Raw genomic sequence first — 18920 nt, 5'->3', positions numbered from 1 at the left:
CGAACGCCACTCCCATTCCTCCTTTATCTTGTCACTTCTTTCGGTTTTCTTTGCTCGAAACAAGGGTTTCCCCTTGCCGCTTCTTTTGGTTCTCCAATCTTTTGTGTTGTCCTTCCTATCTATCTTAGTCTGAATCGTACAATCATGTTGGAGCTCAGATCTTGCTTGGTAGGGGATGGAGATCCTCATTTGGAGCATGGTAGGGGATGGAGGATGGTGTTCGGATCTTGGTAGGGTTACCAAATCCAATGGTAAGTCTTCGTTCTTTTCACCGGCCGATGATGAGTCACTGTATTTTTTCCTTCTTTTTTTTTTTTTTTTTGACAAATGTAAGCTTATTTTGTTCTATGCTTGATTTTAATGTTCTATTGGTCTTTGATTATCGGTCTCTGATGATCAATGTATTATGTATTTCTATTCAATGAATTTTTTTGTCTGATTATCGGTTTCTATGCTTAATTTCAGTATTATGTTCTATTCTATCTTTGATTATTGGTCTTTGATATCGGTGTTTGATTATTTTGCCCCTATTTCGGTCACTCTTTTTGCATTGCTACTGTTCTTGGTATTTGATTATTCTTTGATTATCGTTCTTTGATTATTTTGCCACTATTTCAATGACTCTTTTTGCATTGCTATTGTTCTTAGTATTTGATTATTGGTATTTGATTATCGGTCTTTGATTATTTTGTCCCTATTTCGATGACTCTTTTTGCATTGCTACTATTTTTGGTCTTTGATTGTCGGTCTTTGATTACTTTGCTACTATTTCAATAACTCTTTTTGCATTGCTTCTGTTCTTGGTCTTTGATTATCGTTCTTTGATTATTTTGCCCCTATTTCAATGACTCTTTTTGCATTACTACTGTTCTTGGTCTTTGATTATTTTGCTACTATTTCAATGACTCTTTTTGCATTGTTACTGTTCTTGATCTTTGATTATTGGTCTTTTATTATCAGTCTTCGATAATTTTGCTACTATTTCAGTGACTCTTTTTTCATTGACTCTAATGATCAATGTATTTGATTTACCATGATACATCATATTATCTGAAATTTAGAATGACTTAAGAAAGTATTTCGTTGCTCTGAAGCTAGTTCTTACTGTCTAAGCATAATACTAGGATAGTTGATTGTTTGTTGGCTTTCTTTTTTTTTTTTTCCAATCTCATTGCAACTATGTCATAACTCTCGTTTGGTTCCCAAATTGTTCTTGTTTGATTTACTTTAGTTTGATTGTAAGTTGCAAGTACGTTGTTGATGTGATTGACAATAATGAAATTGAAGTGTTTGGTTCCCAATCTCAATAGTACACTATTCACTTTATTTCACTAGGTGGGGTTTTGAAGGTGTATTTATTACCATAGGTACACCTAAACTTGACCTACCCATGAATGAGAACTATTTCCAAGGTACACCTCTTTTCCTACCCATGACCTACCCATGAATGAGACCTACTTATTTCCAAGGTGTACTTTATTTCTCTTCTTTATAAATGAGACCTTTTCCTTACAACCACGAGGACAACCCCATCTTTACCACACCATTGTTGGTAAGTCCCTTCCCCCTCCCTCTCTTTTGTGTTGTTTATCATATCTCCTTTAAGTCACTTTCATTTTTTTCTTTATATTATTACTAAAGCATCTGTTTATTGATTGTCATAGTGTTCAACTTATTAGAGAACAAGTGAAGCTTCACACTTCCGTAAAGTGGTACTCTTCTTTGTCTCAATTTTCTTTTCTTTTGTGTCCTTCTTGTTTATTTCTATGGTTGGTAGATTTAAAATCTTTTCTTTCATGTGTTGTTAGGTCGGGTGGAAACTAATTCGTACTTCTTCCTTTCTCAAATTTAATCTTGTATATTTGAAGTGTTTGTTGATACGAAACTTTCATTTTTCATTTAAATTTTTTATCCTGTATAAACTTCAAATAATTTAGTTATATATTAATTATGCTTTTGCATTTGATTTTCTTTCAGTTATATATTAATCTTTTCTTTAAGTTGTTTGTTGATTTTCTTCCTAAATACTTGTTATGCTTCATCACATTTTTCTTTTTATTGATTTACTTTTCATTTAAAACTCAAGATTTGATTATCGACCTGAAATGAAACCTACTAAAATCAAGACTATTTTATCAATGAGAATTTTAATTTTCGTGTTCATCTTCAAAAATGAAATTATTCGACAACATTGCGTGAAATTGAATATGGTTATTGTTGATGGTTAAAAAAAATAATAAGTTGAACATATTTGATAAAAATGCAAACAAAATCTTATAGCTTCATTTGGTAGGGTTGAATATATTTGATAAAAATGCAAACAAAATTTTTTATTGATAAATTATTAGTAAGTAACAACTACAAATAACTGTCTTTAAGGATTAAGGTGAACAAACTTAAAAGTTTATAGATAACTATTTTAACTTATTCGTTAAAGAAGTAGAAAGGAGATAAAAGAAAAAAAAATATATGCATTTTTACTTCAAACTTTCAATTTCATCCAATTGTACTCTAAATGTAGATAAAAGTTTCAATCTTAATGTTAAACATTAAAAAGTATTGCAAGCTACTATTACTACTATTACTAAGTTATATCATACAATTTTGTATGCATTTAAAATTCCGTGATAAGTATATTCTTATTTAGATTAAAAGTACATTAGTTTGGAACTAAAACTAAATTTTGCATAAATTTGAAAAAGTACTCATGAATAAATGTTTCAAGAGCCAATTTTTATAATCTACGGTATAATGGACCCCCAAGAAGTAGTAACCATACTAACAGTGTTCACAACTACCCAACGTCAATTACTACTAATTCTAGAGCTGTTACTCACCAACTATAGGAGGATAGAATACCCGCCACATCACATTAAACATCATATTAGGCAATTAGCATACTTTCATCTATTCCATGAGTCTGATTTAAGTTGTCGTGAAAGCACGTGAATGGATAGAAATTGTTTTGCCATTTTATGTACTTTACTAAGGATAATTGGCGGATTAGTGGGAATAGAATTTGTAGATGTTAAGGAGATGGTCACCATATTCCTACATATCTTAGCCCATGATGTTAAGAACAGAGTAGTTCGTAGACAGTTTGTTAGGTCAGGTGAAACAGTTTCTAGGCATTTCACTCCATTCTCAACGCCATTTTACAATTACATGAAGTACTGTTGGAAAAACTTTTGCCAATCACAACCTTCTATACAGAACCAAGATGGAGATGGTTTAAGGTATAGTGAAACTAAACAAATGTTGGTGCGCTATGGTCTAGTTTAGATAACTTATGTATATGAATATTCCATACGTTGTGTTCGCACAGGATTGTCTAAGTGCATTAGATGGTACGTACATAAAGGTCAACGTGAGTGCCACTTATCGACCAAGGTATAGGATGAGGGAGGGTGAAATTTCCACGAATATTCTTGGTGTTTGCGACACGAATAGCGATTTCGTGTTTATCTTACCTGGGTAGGAAGGTTCTGCAACTAATTCTCATGTGCTTAGAAATGGAATATCACGACCTAACGGATTGAAGGTTCCAAAGGGTAACAACTTACACGCACAACTTCTTGTTGTACATCGTAGTTCTTAACGATTATGATTTCATACAATTGGATATTGTATAAGGTATTATTATCTATGTGATGTTGGGTACCCAAATGCGAAGACTTCTTGGCACCGTATAGAGGAGAACAATATCATCTTTCGGAATGGCATAAAGGAGGGAATGCACCAATAACTGCAAGAGAATTTTTTAACATGAAACACTCTTCTTCGAGGAATGTCATTGAGGGCATTCGGGCTATTGAAAGGGAGATGGGCAATACTCCGCGAAAAAACATACTACTCCGTGCAAGTCCAAACTCAGACGATCATGGCTTGTTACCTTCTTCATAATCTTATTAATAAGGAGATGAATACTGCTAAAATGCCCAAGGATCTAGACGAGGTGGACTCACATTCTGCTACCATTGGTGGGGAAGAGACCAATTATACTGAGAGTTCAAACGAATGGACACAATGGAGAGATGAACTACAAATGGACACAATGGAAAGATGAACTAACACAATATATTTTCTGACTGTGAATTACGTAACAATCAATAGCTTCATGCTTAGTTTGTGACTGTTACAATATTTTTTTTTAATTTCATGTATGCGATTTTGGAAATCAATCTCCAAATTTCTTAATATAATTAGATTTACTACCTTATACATTGTAAATAACAAATCACATGACAATTTCTTTCTTTACTACTTAAATTGTACTACGGTATACATGTAGCGGGATGGCAAGTTTTTCTAGAGCTCTAAAGCACTCTTGGACGAGGGAGGAAGCTGGTGGAATGTTTGGTGACTTTGATTAAATCTGGTGGATGGAGATCAGACAATTGGAACTTTCGCACTGGGTACTTGGCAAAGTTACAACGTATGATGGCTGATAAGATACCTGGCTGTAGAATACAAGGGACCCCCACCATAGATTGTAGGGTAAGGAGCCTTAAAAGAACATACCAAGCTATAGCAAAAATGTGAGGATCGACATGCAGCAGGTTTGATTGGAATGAAGAATTCCAATGCATCGCTACGGAGAAAGATACATTTGATGGTTAGGTGAAGGTAAAATTTCATAAACATTTTTTTGTCCATTCATTGTCACTCGTTATATTGACCATTTATACTCTCCATGTAGAGCCATCCTGTAGCAAAAGGGCTCTTGAACAAGTCATTCCCATATTTTGATGACTTAGCCTGCGTCTTCGCCAAGGACCGGGCAACTGGAGAAGGGGCAGAGACACTTGGTGACATGGCCGCAAATGTGCCAAGGCGTATGCATAAAGGTGCTCCTATTGGCAATTCACAGGAACAATACTTGTCACAGGATGAGTTTGATGGAATTCTGACTGCACTTGGTTCCGAATGAGGCAATTCATCAAGCGGTAGTAAGAAAAAGCACTATGGATATCAGTCTGAGTTGGTTGAGGTTTTTAAGAATGCAGTGGACTTTGCAAATGACTAACTGATGTCCATTGCAAAATGGCCGAAAGAGCAGCGTGCAACAGAGGTTGAGCTACGTGCCGAGGTCGTGAATGAACTTAATGATATTCCAAAATTGCAAACCCGACAGAAGGTGAAGCTTATGAATATCATATTCTGCAATGTGCATGATACGGAGAGTTTTTTGTCTATTCCAACGAATATGAAATTGGAGTATTGCGAGCTTCTTCTTTTAGACTACGCCTGACCAACTATTTTCATCACCTGCTTTTCTATGTTTAATTTGGACATATCTAAATTATGGCTTGTACTTTATAATAGATTTTATGTTTCACTCCATACTATTTCATGGACGTGAATGTGATTTGGTTTTTCTTTTTTTTTTTTTTTTTTGTTGTTGTTTGTGAAATTTCTCTATCTCTACATACATTAATGTGTTAGACAATGATCAATATCCTTTAAAGAGATTGGAATTGTATTTATTGCTTGCTCACGAAATTTGATACGTCAAACAAGGTTAAAACGGGTAGGATGAGGATAATGCAACGCTCAACATATTTTATAAAAATTGATGGAACAAACAATTTTATTTAGATTCGTGAAAATATGTTATTTCGTTTAATTTTTTTCCTTTTATATATGGAAAAATAGAATCAATTGTGATATATACTAAGCTAACATGCATTTAATTTACATATTGTTATAACCGGCTATTATAATAATTTGTACCCTAAACACAGATTATTGTAACCCAGACTATAATAACCTGCACAACAAACACAAACTATTATACCACAGATTATAATAACTTGCACATTAAACACAGACTACTATACCACACACTATAATAACCTACACTCCAAACACATACTATTATAACATAGACTAGAATAATCTGCACCCCAAACACAGACTATCATAACCCACATACTATAATAACCGCACGTGCGAATTCCCCCTCATACGGCTCAAGTGGCGAAGGCCCTTTCTTTCACACTTGGTAAGCGCTTCGCACTGACTATTATAACCCACTCAGCACCCCAAACGCCTCCTAAAAAACTAAACAAAAATGAATTAAAAAAAAAACTAAAAACTTGTTGCTTAATTAAGAAGTAATAGTAGGATGATTCCAAAATCGATTTGTGTAAGGAAACAGGGAGAGAATATGAGAGTAAACCATCATCTTCATTTTCCTCCCTCCTTTATTTATGAAACTAGTATTTGGTTTCTACCACTGTGGTTTTTTCCTTGCTCGGTTTGCACTCACTATCCTTTGTAAAATTCATCATCACCTTCTACCTATTTCGGTTGCTCGTCTATGGCTGGTTGTTTTCCTTCTTTTATGGATGAATGGTTTAAAAAAGTTAACCACAAAATAGGGAAATATAGTGCAAAATGGGAAGAGTAAAAGTAAGATTCTCCCCTAATCTAATTAGAGGGGGAGAATAAATGGGAAGTTCGTGTACATACATCATAACAATCACAAAAGGATGAGAATTAAATCAACTCATTAACTAACCCTCAAATCTAAAATTATGAAAGGGTGGGAATTTTACGAAAGAGTGGGTTAAATCATAACTAACCATTAAATTTAATTTTATTTGGAAAAAAAAAAAAAAAAAACTATAGAATCTAAAAGATGTAATGGGTATATGTTGAAGAATGAAGGGCAAAATGTGAATGCAAAAATTCTCCCATTTTGGCCTCATCTAATATAGTATAGATATAGATTATTGGTTCGAGGGTTTTATTGACAGAACCGGTAAAAATTAATTTTATTTTTTCAAAAAAAAATTGCAACCAGGAAAAGAAAAACCATTGCCGAAAGATTCTATATTTATCCATGAAAAGGATCCGAATTTTTCAATCAATGACATTATCTATACAGTTTCTTGTTCAATTGGGACATCCTATATCTTAAGTTCTAAATAATGGGAAACAAATGTTCTTGAAAAACTCATATATGGCTTTTTAATAACGCACCAAAAGAAATTAGAGGGAACTGAAGTAATCTTTTATCAAACTAAGTATGGGGTTACCATAAGAAAATCCCTCCATTCTCTGCAGCATAATCCCTTCCATACGAGCTTGAACTCCTTCCGCTAAAGCAAGGTCTTGCACCAGATCTTTCATTGTTCTGTCAACTCCAATAATTGTACTCCCTACTCCGCTTAATATCTCTGGTAGCGTTGGCGATGGTCTCGATAATTCCACAAGATTAACCTTTTACCATAGTGAAAAACACACAATAATCAGTTCCTACAACAGAAATGAAATATCAACTTGACTTTGATATTGTGAGTAAGTTCAAGAGTTTGTTTGGAATGTCGTTTCAAGAGATTTAAAACACTTTTTTCCCCAAACAGTTATGAAATCAACAAATAACGAAAGCAAGAAACACATAAACAATAAAAATCGACACAAATATTTATATAGTTCATTAACAATGTGTTAGCTACGTTCACGAATAGACGGAAAGGCCACTTTATTAGAGGAATATCAGATAATGAGCTTGTAGGGGTAAATGGTGTAGATATATATAGCATACCCCTCTAAAAACTACAGCAAATCCTGTGCTTAGTCATTTGAAGCAACGGATAACAAATTCATGACATTCCAACACGAACTTTAAACCATTTTTTTAAGCATGTAAAAAGTAATTCTTCCAAACAAACCTTAAATTTTAATTAGGAAAGAAATACGCAGTCCAAAAATTTATCAAAAAGGTAAACCTGGCTGTCTTGAGGAATGTTGGCTTTCAGTTTTGCTATTGCAACAGCCCTAGAAAAGCCACCAATAGCATCTACTAAACCACGGGATACTGCATCTTTACCAGTCCAAACCCTTCCTTGTGCAACTTTCTCCATCTCATCCACCTATTAGTGGTTGAACAACCACGGTAGATATCAAGACATTAAAATGACAAATTCATAGAAATAAGAAAAGAAAGAAAGAAAGAAAGAAATCCTCAATGGCCAACATACAGTCATGGATCTGGAAAAGGCTGCTTTGTCCCGAAATTGCTTGTACGCATTTTGTGCAGACTTGGCAAAGAGTTCTGCTTCATCCGGTCTGACCAGAAACTGGTAACCTTTAATTATTGTTGGGAAGATGCATTAATGATGAAAAATTAAACGACTTGATCCAATTCTAATCCATATCAGATGTTGAGACCTTTTTATTATTAGCAAAAAAAGGATGCAAGAAGTAAATGAAGTAGAACAGAGAGTGCTGGATAGTCAATAGTGAGTAGAGTGAATCATGATATTCTATTCTTCTGTAAGAATGAGGCAGGCATATTTGGTGAGATGAGGTGAATCGTAAATCCAGGATACTCGTTTTGATGGTTGCCTGAAAGCAACTATAAATTCATGTTGAAATTCATATCAATTTTAACTTTGTGTTCAAGCATCATTTTTTAAGGTATTTCATGGAGCAATAAATTAATGTGGTTGAACCCAACAAATTCTAGTGTTACAGAGTATCAATGGATTCAGTACCCACTTCACCCATCGGTCACGTCTACCTTGTTTGTCAATTAATATTATATATCACATGCTATTTGCCCCTAGTCTTTTGGTTTTGTAAAGGATATGAAATATTTTACCTGAAAGGTCGTTGTTCAGCCGCAAGAAGCTCAGCAAACCGTCCCCTCGATATGATTTCCTTGTTAAAGCCAATCTTTTCATATAGTTTCCCCAAGTTAAACTTGCCTAAAGCCAAAATAAATCATCAACACCAATGTCCACGATAACACATAGATTTCACTGGAGGATGTACAATTTCAAACTATGCTGCTTCTAATATCTCTAAAAGTTTTATGATACAGGTGGAGGAGTATATCTGTCTTTCCTATTATATAAGTTGGTGCAATTTGGTGGGTGGGGAGGGAAGGAATATGGTTCCTGTCCAGATTTGTCACTCTAAAGCATATATCCTTGCCGCCCATTTTAAATTCTCTCTCTCTCTCTCCAATTTCAGCAATTTGATCGTATCCAAGAACTTGGTTCATGTTTTTTCTCTGGGTTATGCTCGTTCATTTATCAGGGGTGTGCAACAAGTTGAAGCTTCGTGTTACTTGCACTCTCAACCCTTGAGAAGGATGTGAAGTATCATATTGGCAATAAGTCAGTGTTGGGTACTGGAAGATACTGATATGGGATTGAGAAAATACTGTGTTAATCGCTAAACAAGATGAAATCAAGAAATTGGATGGAACCCCAACAGGTCTAAGACTAGATAGGCAAGACCCCACTAACCTAGGGGGCCATGGGGTTTTGGTCCTTTGTCCTTGCTCTCGCAGGTCGGACCATAATTTTTTTAAGTTGCTTCAAGATAGGAAGTTTAATGGTATATTTTTCCTCGGCAAAGAAGTTTCAAGTTATTCCTAAACTTGGATTCCCTCCGTTTGGAGAAATTTTAAAAGAACTTATCAAAATCCTTTTTCTAAAGCAGTTTTACAAAAGATGTAATTTTTAACAAAAGGAGAAAAAGAAACAGACAATGAGCTACAGAAGGGAGAGCTTTTCTCCGCCACTTAACAGCTTCAATTATTTCCTCCAATTGCATGTTAAACGGCTTCCAAGCATTGCACATTTCAGCATATTTTTTTTTTTCACAGCAGATATTTATAGTTTACCTGTGACAACTCCAATGGAACCAGTTAAGGTTAGATCTTCTGCAACAATTGTCCCAGCTGCCATTGCCATATAGTATCCTCCACTGGCTGCCACATCAGCCATGGATGCAACAACAGGTTTTGATGCAGCCAGAAGTCTGATTTCTCGCCACATTCTGTGTGCCATAGAGTATCAATCAACACACAATATACCCTATTCTCAAAGTCGAGAGTAGAAATGATATCTTCGATTTTTTTAAACGGAAACAGAACTTTTCATTGATATAATGAAAAGAGGTAATTGCTCAAAATACAATATACCCATTCTCAGAGTTAAGGGTAGAAATGATATCCATCAACTTTTATGCTAAAAACATAGCATCGATCAACTTACAGTAGAGATATTCTCATAATGGAAATGAAACCCATTAATGATTAACCCAGAGCACATTGGTTCCATTTGTAAGGGCACGGTGCCAAGAATGGATGTAATTTTAGTTCTAATGATTTAAGAAATATGGTATATTTTGAACGAAAGGAATAGGCAGGTGCTCTTAGACAAGTCCTCTTCCAGATTTTTTTTCTTTTTTTTGGGTGAAAATGTACAGTTTACCAGCTCTACTTTACATGATTCTTTTCATAATACACAATGTTATCTCATTCATGTAGATTGGAGGGCATTCTTTGTCAAACCCTTGGTTTAGACTTAGGGACCTATCATCCTTAAGGCCTTTAGGCTGTGTTCTCAAATGAGTAGTATATTTTGACTTGTTTCTCATCGGAAAAGGAAAAATATCACAAAATAAATGCTATCGCACACAAACATAATCAAAGGCCTTTTCTGGATATGAAAATTAACTATCAACCAGTTCTAAATAATGAACAATGCTAGTTCAGAAAAATCAACATATCTAAATGTTAGCACTATGGATGGTCAATGAGAATTTCTCATCTTCCGCCTTATCTCATATAATTTCAACAACCAAAACAATTTTCAATACATGCAAGCTGGCCCCAAAATATGAGATGTTTTTTGAAGTAATCATTCATATAAACAAGAAAGCGTCTACCAGGTGGCAGGAGCATAAACCTAAATTATGATAGTTTAGAGAATGATTCTTGGGGAGGTCCTAGGAGGATGCATGTAATCCATCTTTAGTGTCTGAAATTCATTGATAACTCAGATAAGCATCCTTGACAAAGATATCTCATGTAATCCATTTTTCATTACTTGATAGTTGATATCTACCACGTAAATTAATATAGAGGATATGGTAGCGGCACTTTTCATTGCTCAAAACTAATAAACCTTATACATCAACTCTATTTTCATTTATAACTCATTTCTGTAAATAGGGTGAGGGAAAAACTCTTCTGGATATTAAAAAAAAAAAATTGTTTAGGTTTTTTGGTTGAAGGAGGGGATGGTTTCAAGACAAGTTTACCCTGAAGCCTGAAGGGAAAGAATGAAAAGTGATAAATGAACAAAACATTGATATTTTGTTCAAAACTAATTGTGATTAGTTGAATATGAAGGTATGATGCCATCAGAAATAGATTCTTGGGGTATCACATAAAGAATGACATTTGCTGGTATGCTAGCACTTACAAATCAGAAGCAAGAGCATCGCCTCCAGGACTGTCAATTCTGATGATGGCAGCCTTGAATCTTTTCGACTCTAAGCACAAACAAAAAGAGGGTTGAACAAAAGAAATGCATAATAAGCAATTTTGCGTTCACTAAAGTTTTTAATGAATCAGAGAGCTGTGCCCATGAGATAAAAGTGGAATTATGTGGTTCCTGTTATCTTGCAAGTTCACGAGCACATTTTGCAAGCCATCATCTTAAATAAAAAAATATATATCTGTATGTCTCCATCTCTCTCTGCATTCCCATGGTATGAGCTCAATGATCATAACGAGATAAATAAAAGAAGATGGCATCATGGCAATATATTATTCAACGATATTTAAAAGTCAAGTTTACCTCTAACACTCCGAATCTTCTCAATGAATTGCTCCCCAATAATACCAGAACTAGGAACACTTAAAGGACTTTTTACACGAGTAATGCTTCCTCCAGCTCTAATCACAGCTATTTGGTCTCCACCTCCTGATAAACCAACGGTCCATTGCCTAACTCTAGAGTACTTCCTGTGGTAACCATCATAAATGAGAATGACATTAGTATGCAATTGGGGAACAAATCACATGTCCATGGATTAAATAATCAGTTATTAATTATAATCAAACTATAGTGCCTGCTTTTATTACCCAAATAGTATATATGCAAACGAAATGGCTGAGTAATGAGATCTGGAAATAAAATTTAAAGCTCAAAGATGCAATGGATGGAGCAAGCAAATGTAAACTTTCCATTTTACGCAGATCTACGGATGATAGAATTATGCAAACATTTGATTGAAAGGAAATTTAACTATACTTTCTTGAAAGAATTAAAATCAAGGTAGAAGAGCAAGAAACACCCTCTCCAAACAAAGGGCACAATTACAATACTCCATGGGTACCAATACAAATATGTCAAAAGAGGTCATTTGTCATTTATCCCTGAAAATAATTGAGAACGCCGCACCCCAAAAACAATGACAAGAAGTGCAATATTTTGAAGTTGTAAGACATTTTTTTCACTTTTCTAGCAACAAAAAAGCAATAATTATAACAGTCAGCTGAAATGTGCTAACAATATGAAATTGACTCTAAGGCATGGCAAGAATCTTTGAAAAAATTTCCCCATCACACCAGAAAAGGCTGAGCCTTTTCTGTGCCTACAAAACCTCTTTTTATATTGAGGCACAAAAGTACAATGCAATCATTGAAATCTAGCATAGGAAGGGTCGAACCCATGTAAGTTTGTCTGCAACTGCAAGTATGAAGAATGAAGGTCTTAAATGGAAAGGAGTTTGGGGGATAATGTGATTAATTAATCTATTAGCAATTTTTTAGAATAACAAACATAATTCTTTTTTTAATTGAAAATTACGAAAAGTACAGGAAGTACAAAGAGAGAGGGGAGAACAATGTATGAGACTGTAAGAAAACCCAATAGAGACCGAAATAAATAATGTGATAGAAGATCTCCAAATTTAATAACCTGTAATCAACCATGGGAACCTTTTTGTCCTTTGGCAGACCAAGTCTTTCACTTAGCATAGAGAGTACCTGTAAATTACAGATGACAAAACCCATAATCTTTAAAGTGAAAAACACGAATTAAATACTAGTGACCTCCCCTTGGAGTTCTCTTCTCATAGATTTTGCAGTTCCCGTTCTTTACTTATCGTACCGGTTAGAATAATTATTTGAAGCTTCTTTAGCTAAGTATTTCCACTTTTTGTTCATATCCACTGAAACTTGTTAACCTCCAAATAATTTTTTTGCGTAACGTACATAAAAAATTTTGCTACACCCAAACACAAACTCCCAAAATAAAATGAATCTGCAAATATTTATTTCAAGCCCAGACATCTCAATAAACAGGATGAGTGCATTGAGTACCTCATCCTCATACTGTATATTGGTGATCCAGCCATCTTCTTTCAGTCTTTCAATTTGGTACACTCCTTCATTAATAAAGTTTTCAACATCATCCTTTTTCTTTCCTATCAAAGAAAAGAAGAAATGTATGGAATCAGATTTTTTTATAAGATTGAAATTAGTTGATAGAAAAGAGCTATAAGATTCATGTTGACTGAAGTACCTTTTATTGAAGAAATTTTATCCAGCCAGTTGTCATAGATGTTATCAAGCAATGTCGTCAACATTTCACAATTTTCTTCTGACATATTTCTCCGTGCAAGTTGATCACCAGCACTTTTATATTTACCTATCCTTTCCACTTGTGGTTCAATCCCTATTTTATCAAAAATACCTGAAAATAAAACAGCTCGTTCAACCTCTTAAAACAAAAGTCTGAGCAAGAAATAAAATAGAGAAAATAAGTCAACTTACCTCTGAGAAATGAAGCTTGAACAGTCAAACCAAACAAAGAAACATAAGCACTTGGAGGGGCATATATCTCCTCACATGCACATGCCAGGTAGTATTCTTTCTCTTGACATGTAGGAATATAGGCAACAATAAATTTACCTGAAAGCCAGTACATGCTGAATTTGATGATTTCAACCACATTGAAAATATACACAAACAGTTGTTTGATGAAAATAATGGCTTCCCCTAGGCCCTTTATTAAGGGGAAAAGAAACCCTTTGAAATTTGCTATACTTATAAAATAGGTTTAAATACAATGTTAGTCTCAATACTTTCAACTTCGGTTTAGGTTGGTTTCCAAAGTTGAGGTTGGTTTCCATATTCTTAAAATGTTCGTTTTGGTCTTTTTGTTGAGCCAACTTGAGCATAGCTCAATTGGCCAGGGCATTCAAAGCCAATTTGAATTCCCACCAAACATGTTGAACTCAAAACAAAAATAATAATAATAAGTAATAAATAATAATAATAAATAAAAGGTTGGAACTTAGGTTTTCCGAGAATGTTTAACCATCATAGCGGTAAATTTCCACCACTATAAATTTAGGGTTTACTTGTTAACATCCACTCGTATTTTCATCCACAATTTACTATAATCTAATGCTGGTTAAAATCCGAATCTGTCATTTTATAAATTATGGTAATTCTATGCTACTCTCTCTGAACTATAACCATAGAACAAATGATTGAAAGATTAGATAGAAGTAAAAACAAAAGAAGATGGGGTATAGGTATATCCAGCACAGTGCCCCCGAGAAATTCGATTAACTATTCACATAAAACAATTGATCACATTAATTAAAGTTGCCATAAACGTTAACCACTGTCTTTCACCCGTATAGCTCAATGCAGATGGCTCTCCTAAAAGTTTTCATTGTATACAGAGATTCATTTGGGACGTTTAGAAGAGTACCATTACCTGATTTCTTGAAATTCAGGATATGCCTTCGAATTTCTTCAACTTTACCCCACCCACAATTTAGAGCCTCAATTTGCAAATAGATCCCAGAAATACGAGGATCATATGCAGCTTTGAGAAAGTTCTCGCAGATTTGAGGTAGGGAAAGCCCTGAAGAGAAACGGCTCTTTAGCTGATCAGATATCTGAACATGAGAAATACAGAGCAATCTCAACTCCAAAATTTGACACAAACATTGAAAAATGCTATTTATCAACAACGATGTAGCCGGAACAAGTTGTCAGACATTTTTAACTAAATATCATCAACAAAATAGCATTTAGCAAAGGAAATTAGAACGAAAACACTATTTCCAGCTGCGAAGCATGAATAGCGACCAACATCCATTTTATTCGAGAAATACGGAAGTATTCCCATAGTTAATTGCTTATAGTGTGACATAGAACGAAAACACTGTTTCCAGCTGCGAAGCATGAATTGAGATCAACATTTATTTTCTTCCAGCAAATTGTAGTGTTTCAGTAGCTAATTACTTATGGAAGGAGTGGAACATAAAAACGCAAATAATTTGTCCAGCAGCAACCAACGTTCACTTTCTTCCAGCAAATTGAACAGTAGGAACGTGAAGATCAAACAAACAATCCATTTCGTTTACGAATTAAAAAGCTGAGCAAGAGATTAAATTAAGAAACAGAACCTGCCCTCGCAATTTCATAGTCAAGACACTGCCCTTGCGAACGCGTTCCCAAGGAAAGGCCACCAGCATCTTAAGCTTCACCGAAAAGCTCCTCCACGGGCCAAACTTCTCGAACTCAAATTCTCCGCTAGGATAATCCTCACCACGAGCCCTGACGCCATCGCTGCTCATGGAAGCCTCGTTTGCAGCGTCTGCTTCTTCTCTTTCCATGCGTTTAGTCTCTGATGCAGAGTCGTCGAATGCTCGAACAGAGAAGCAGCGGCGTGAAGCAGAAGAAGAGGGGAGAGCAAGAGCGAAGCGGCATTGTAAGGATGATGATGAAGAAGAAGAAGAAGAAGAAGAAGAGAGGATTGGAAGTGGTTTGGAGAGTATGAATGAGAGGGTTCCGCGATTGAGGGAAGAAACGAGATGAGGAGCTTGAAGATGGAGAAGCAGCTTCGCCATTTCTCTGGACAAAGCTAACCGATTTTTCTCCACTCTCAGCTTATCGAACGCATCAACGAAAGCATGACTTTCCTTTTTCTTTTTCTTTTTCTTTTAATTTCCGAAAAGAATAGTGGGGAGTGGACTAATGAATTGTTGGTTAATTTATGTCCTCATCTTAAATTACAATTTTTTGATATTATGAAGACGTTTAATTTTGTTTCCATCATTTTTTTTTAAAGAAAAATATTATCTCCGTTTCGTTTGATTTCAATTTAATCTCTATATTTCAAAATATTATATATTTAGTCATTATGTTTGATTTCAATTTAATCTCTATATTTCAAAATATTATATATTTAATCAAATTTTGAGATTTATTTAAATTTAGTCCATAAATATCAATATCTATCCTTTTAAACTTGATTTCTCACTAAATACACATTTTCTATATGCAGTGTTAATGTCTATTAATTAATTTAAACAAATTAATATGGTTTCTCACTAAATACACATTTTCTATATGCAGTGTTAATGTCTATTAATTAATTTAAACAAATTAATATGGTTATAATTTTTTAAGTTTCACTATTTTTTCATCGCTAATAAAATTAATTTTAAATGTGCACTTCTTTATTATTTTAAATAAATTAGTAGACCTTAAAGCCAAATATTAAATGAGTATTTTTGTAGGGGAAAAAAGTTAAAAGTGTAAATTTGAAACAAAAGTTCAAATCTCGATAGCAAATTGTAATATTTTGAAATATAGGAATTAAATAACTTAAAATTTTGAAACTTGGAGACAAATTTAAACTAGCACGAAACCTAAGGGTCAGAAAAGTTTTTGTTTTTCCAAATTCTTTTCTAATTTCCAACTGTAGCATACATGTCAATTTGCATAAACTTGTACTATTTATTGATTCTAAAATTAAAGTTAAATTCTCTCGACACACATGTTTTCAAAAAAAATTAAGATCATATTTGATAGACAAGCTGAAAACATAATTTTGAAAACAATGTATTTAAAGAAACAAATTGTAATTTAATGTTTTCAAATATGTGTTTGGTAACAGATTCAATAATTAAATTTCAAATTAAACAAATTTTCAAAATGTTATTGAAAATATATTTATAAACTATAAAACTAATATAGTTGCTAAATAGTAGGTTGAGTATAAACTATTGCTAATTAACTTGTGAACTTGTTTATGTTAAATTTTTTTATATAGTTATCATTCCGTAATACTATATAATATATTATATATTACATATTTTAATTTAACAAAAATAATTGAGTTTATAACTTGAAATACTATATTTATTATTATTCTTCCTACGTACCGGAACTGTCAACTAAGTATCGTAAGTAAATTACTCTCGATTGTTCAATCATTTGATAACCAGAGTCATTCTTTGATAAATGACCACTATGAGTCAGACTCAATAGAATTTGATCAATCCTTTTTTCTGTCGTGAAGGATGATGAGATTTCATCGTTACAGAGCCAATTCCAATAGACTTATTAGTCGGAGGACTCTTCTGACCAAACAAACAATTGGCCATAAAAAAACACCTATATGAAAATCGGCTAAAACACTTTAAAATTATAAATTCTAATTTTGAATACACTGAAAATATGAAAAAATTATTTTCACATATTCTCTAAATTACAATTTTAGAATATTATGAAGACGTTAAATTTTGTTTCCATAATTTTTTTTAAAAAATATTATCTCCGTCTCAAAAAGTTTTTTAATTTTTATTTGGTACCTAAATTTTAAAATATTACACATTTAGTTATTAAATTTGGAGTTTGATTTCAATTTGGTCTCTATATTTAGTCAATTTTTGAAATTTATTTAAATTTGATCTATAAATTTCAAGATCTACTTTTTTTAGACTCAATTTATCACTAAAAACTCATTTTCTATATGCAGTATTCATGTCTATTAATTAATTTAAACAAATTAAGATGGTTGTAATTTTTCAAGTTTTACTATTTTTTCATCGCTAATAAAATTAATTTTAAATGTACACTTCTTTATTATTTAAATGAATTAATAGGCCTCGAAGCCAAATATTGAAAAGGAGTATTTCGTGGAAAAAAAAAAGGTTAAAAATGTAAATTTAAAACAAAAGTTCAAATCTCAATGGTCAAATTGTAATATTTTGTAATATAGGAATTAAATAACTTAAGATTTTGAAACTTAGGGACAAACGTAAACTAGCACAATGGGCCAAAATATATATTTTTTTTTTCCAAATTCTTTTCTTATTTCTAATACTAGCACACATGTCAATCCGCATAAACTTATACTATTTATTGATTCTAAAATTAAAGTTAAATTCTCTCGATTTACATGTAAAAATTAAGAGCGTGTTTGATAGACAATCTAAAAACATAACTTTAAAAACGAAGTATTTAAATAAATAAATCGTAATTTGATGTTTTCAAATATGTATTTGGTAACAAATTCAAAAAATAAATTCCAAATTAAACAAATTTTCAAAATGTTATTGAAAATATATTTATAAATTATACGACTCATTATAGTTGTCAAATTGTAGGTTGAATATAAATTATTGCTAATTAATTTGTAAACTTGTTTATGTTAAATTTTTTTTTTTTTGTATAATTATCATTTTGTAATATCATATCATACATAATATATTATGTATTACATATTTTAGTTTAACAAAAATAATTCTGAAATATTATTATTCTTTTTTAATATAACAATGCATTTTAAATTTTTAAATTTTGAAATATGAATACACCAAACACATCAAAAAATTATTTTCACATATCCTCATCAGCGGTTGTCATTACAATTGTATTATATCGTTGGTTATTTTATTAAACTTTGAAAGAAATGATGGTAACTTGAAAATAAAAATATTTTTTTAATTTTAATATGTTAATCTCTTTAAATTCTAATTTTTGAAATTATAAGATGAGTTAGTCTGAAATAGACGTTTCATATCCTAAAATCATAAACTTATTTATATAGCTCGAGCTTATTAGTTAAATATAGATAAATAAAAATACCTTTGAATAATAAGATTGTAATTTGTTTTAAGTAATTTAGTCGAAACTAAAAAATTGTAGGCGACGTGGGGAGGAAGTGAGATGGGGAGATCGATTGCAGTATATATGTGTGTGTTAATATATATTTGTATGTATAACCTAAACTACGTTAAGACTTATCGTTAAAATTTAAATTCTTTGATTTTGAATTAAGAAGATTTAGTTT

The 18920-nt window shown here is 32.8% G+C and overlaps 1 protein-coding gene and 1 long non-coding RNA gene across 3 annotated transcripts; one reads left to right on the top strand and one right to left on the bottom strand.

Moving 5' to 3' along the window:
- The first annotated feature begins 1528 nt into the window (after window positions 1-1528).
- On the top strand, window positions 1529-5441 carry LOC120071855. Its single transcript, XR_005480355.1, has 4 exons — window positions 1529-1552; window positions 1665-1712; window positions 4292-4626; window positions 4700-5441. It is a non-coding gene; the product is annotated as an uncharacterized LOC120071855 (long non-coding RNA).
- A 1381-nt stretch (window positions 5442-6822) lies between these two features.
- LOC120071266 (serine protease SPPA, chloroplastic) lies at window positions 6823-15794 on the bottom strand. 2 transcript variants are annotated; one of them, XM_039023434.1, is made up of 13 exons: window positions 15244-15792; window positions 14547-14730; window positions 13592-13729; window positions 13341-13511; window positions 13139-13242; window positions 12735-12802; window positions 11610-11776; window positions 11232-11301; window positions 9644-9798; window positions 8612-8717; window positions 7989-8076; window positions 7737-7880; window positions 6823-7227 (listed from the first exon to the last, which is right to left on the bottom strand). In XM_039023434.1, the coding sequence occupies exons 1-13, from the start codon at window positions 15685-15687 to the stop codon at window positions 6997-6999; spliced, it is 2070 nt and encodes a 689-aa protein (XP_038879362.1). In that variant the 5' UTR covers window positions 15688-15792; the 3' UTR covers window positions 6823-6996. The 2 variants fall into 2 exon arrangements, with proteins under 2 accessions (XP_038879362.1, XP_038879363.1); XM_039023435.1 differs by lacking the exon at window positions 6823-7227 and having other exon boundaries at window positions 7739-7880; window positions 7989-8087; window positions 15244-15794.
- Between the last annotated feature and the right edge of the window lie 3126 nt (window positions 15795-18920).

This window comes from Benincasa hispida, chromosome 2 (genome assembly GCF_009727055.1).
Source record: "Benincasa hispida cultivar B227 chromosome 2, ASM972705v1, whole genome shotgun sequence".
Classification (NCBI taxonomy): Eukaryota; Viridiplantae; Streptophyta; class Magnoliopsida; order Cucurbitales; family Cucurbitaceae; genus Benincasa; species Benincasa hispida.
The sequence above is the reverse complement of the archived record's forward strand: the minus strand, read 5'-3'. Positions and strand labels throughout refer to the sequence as shown.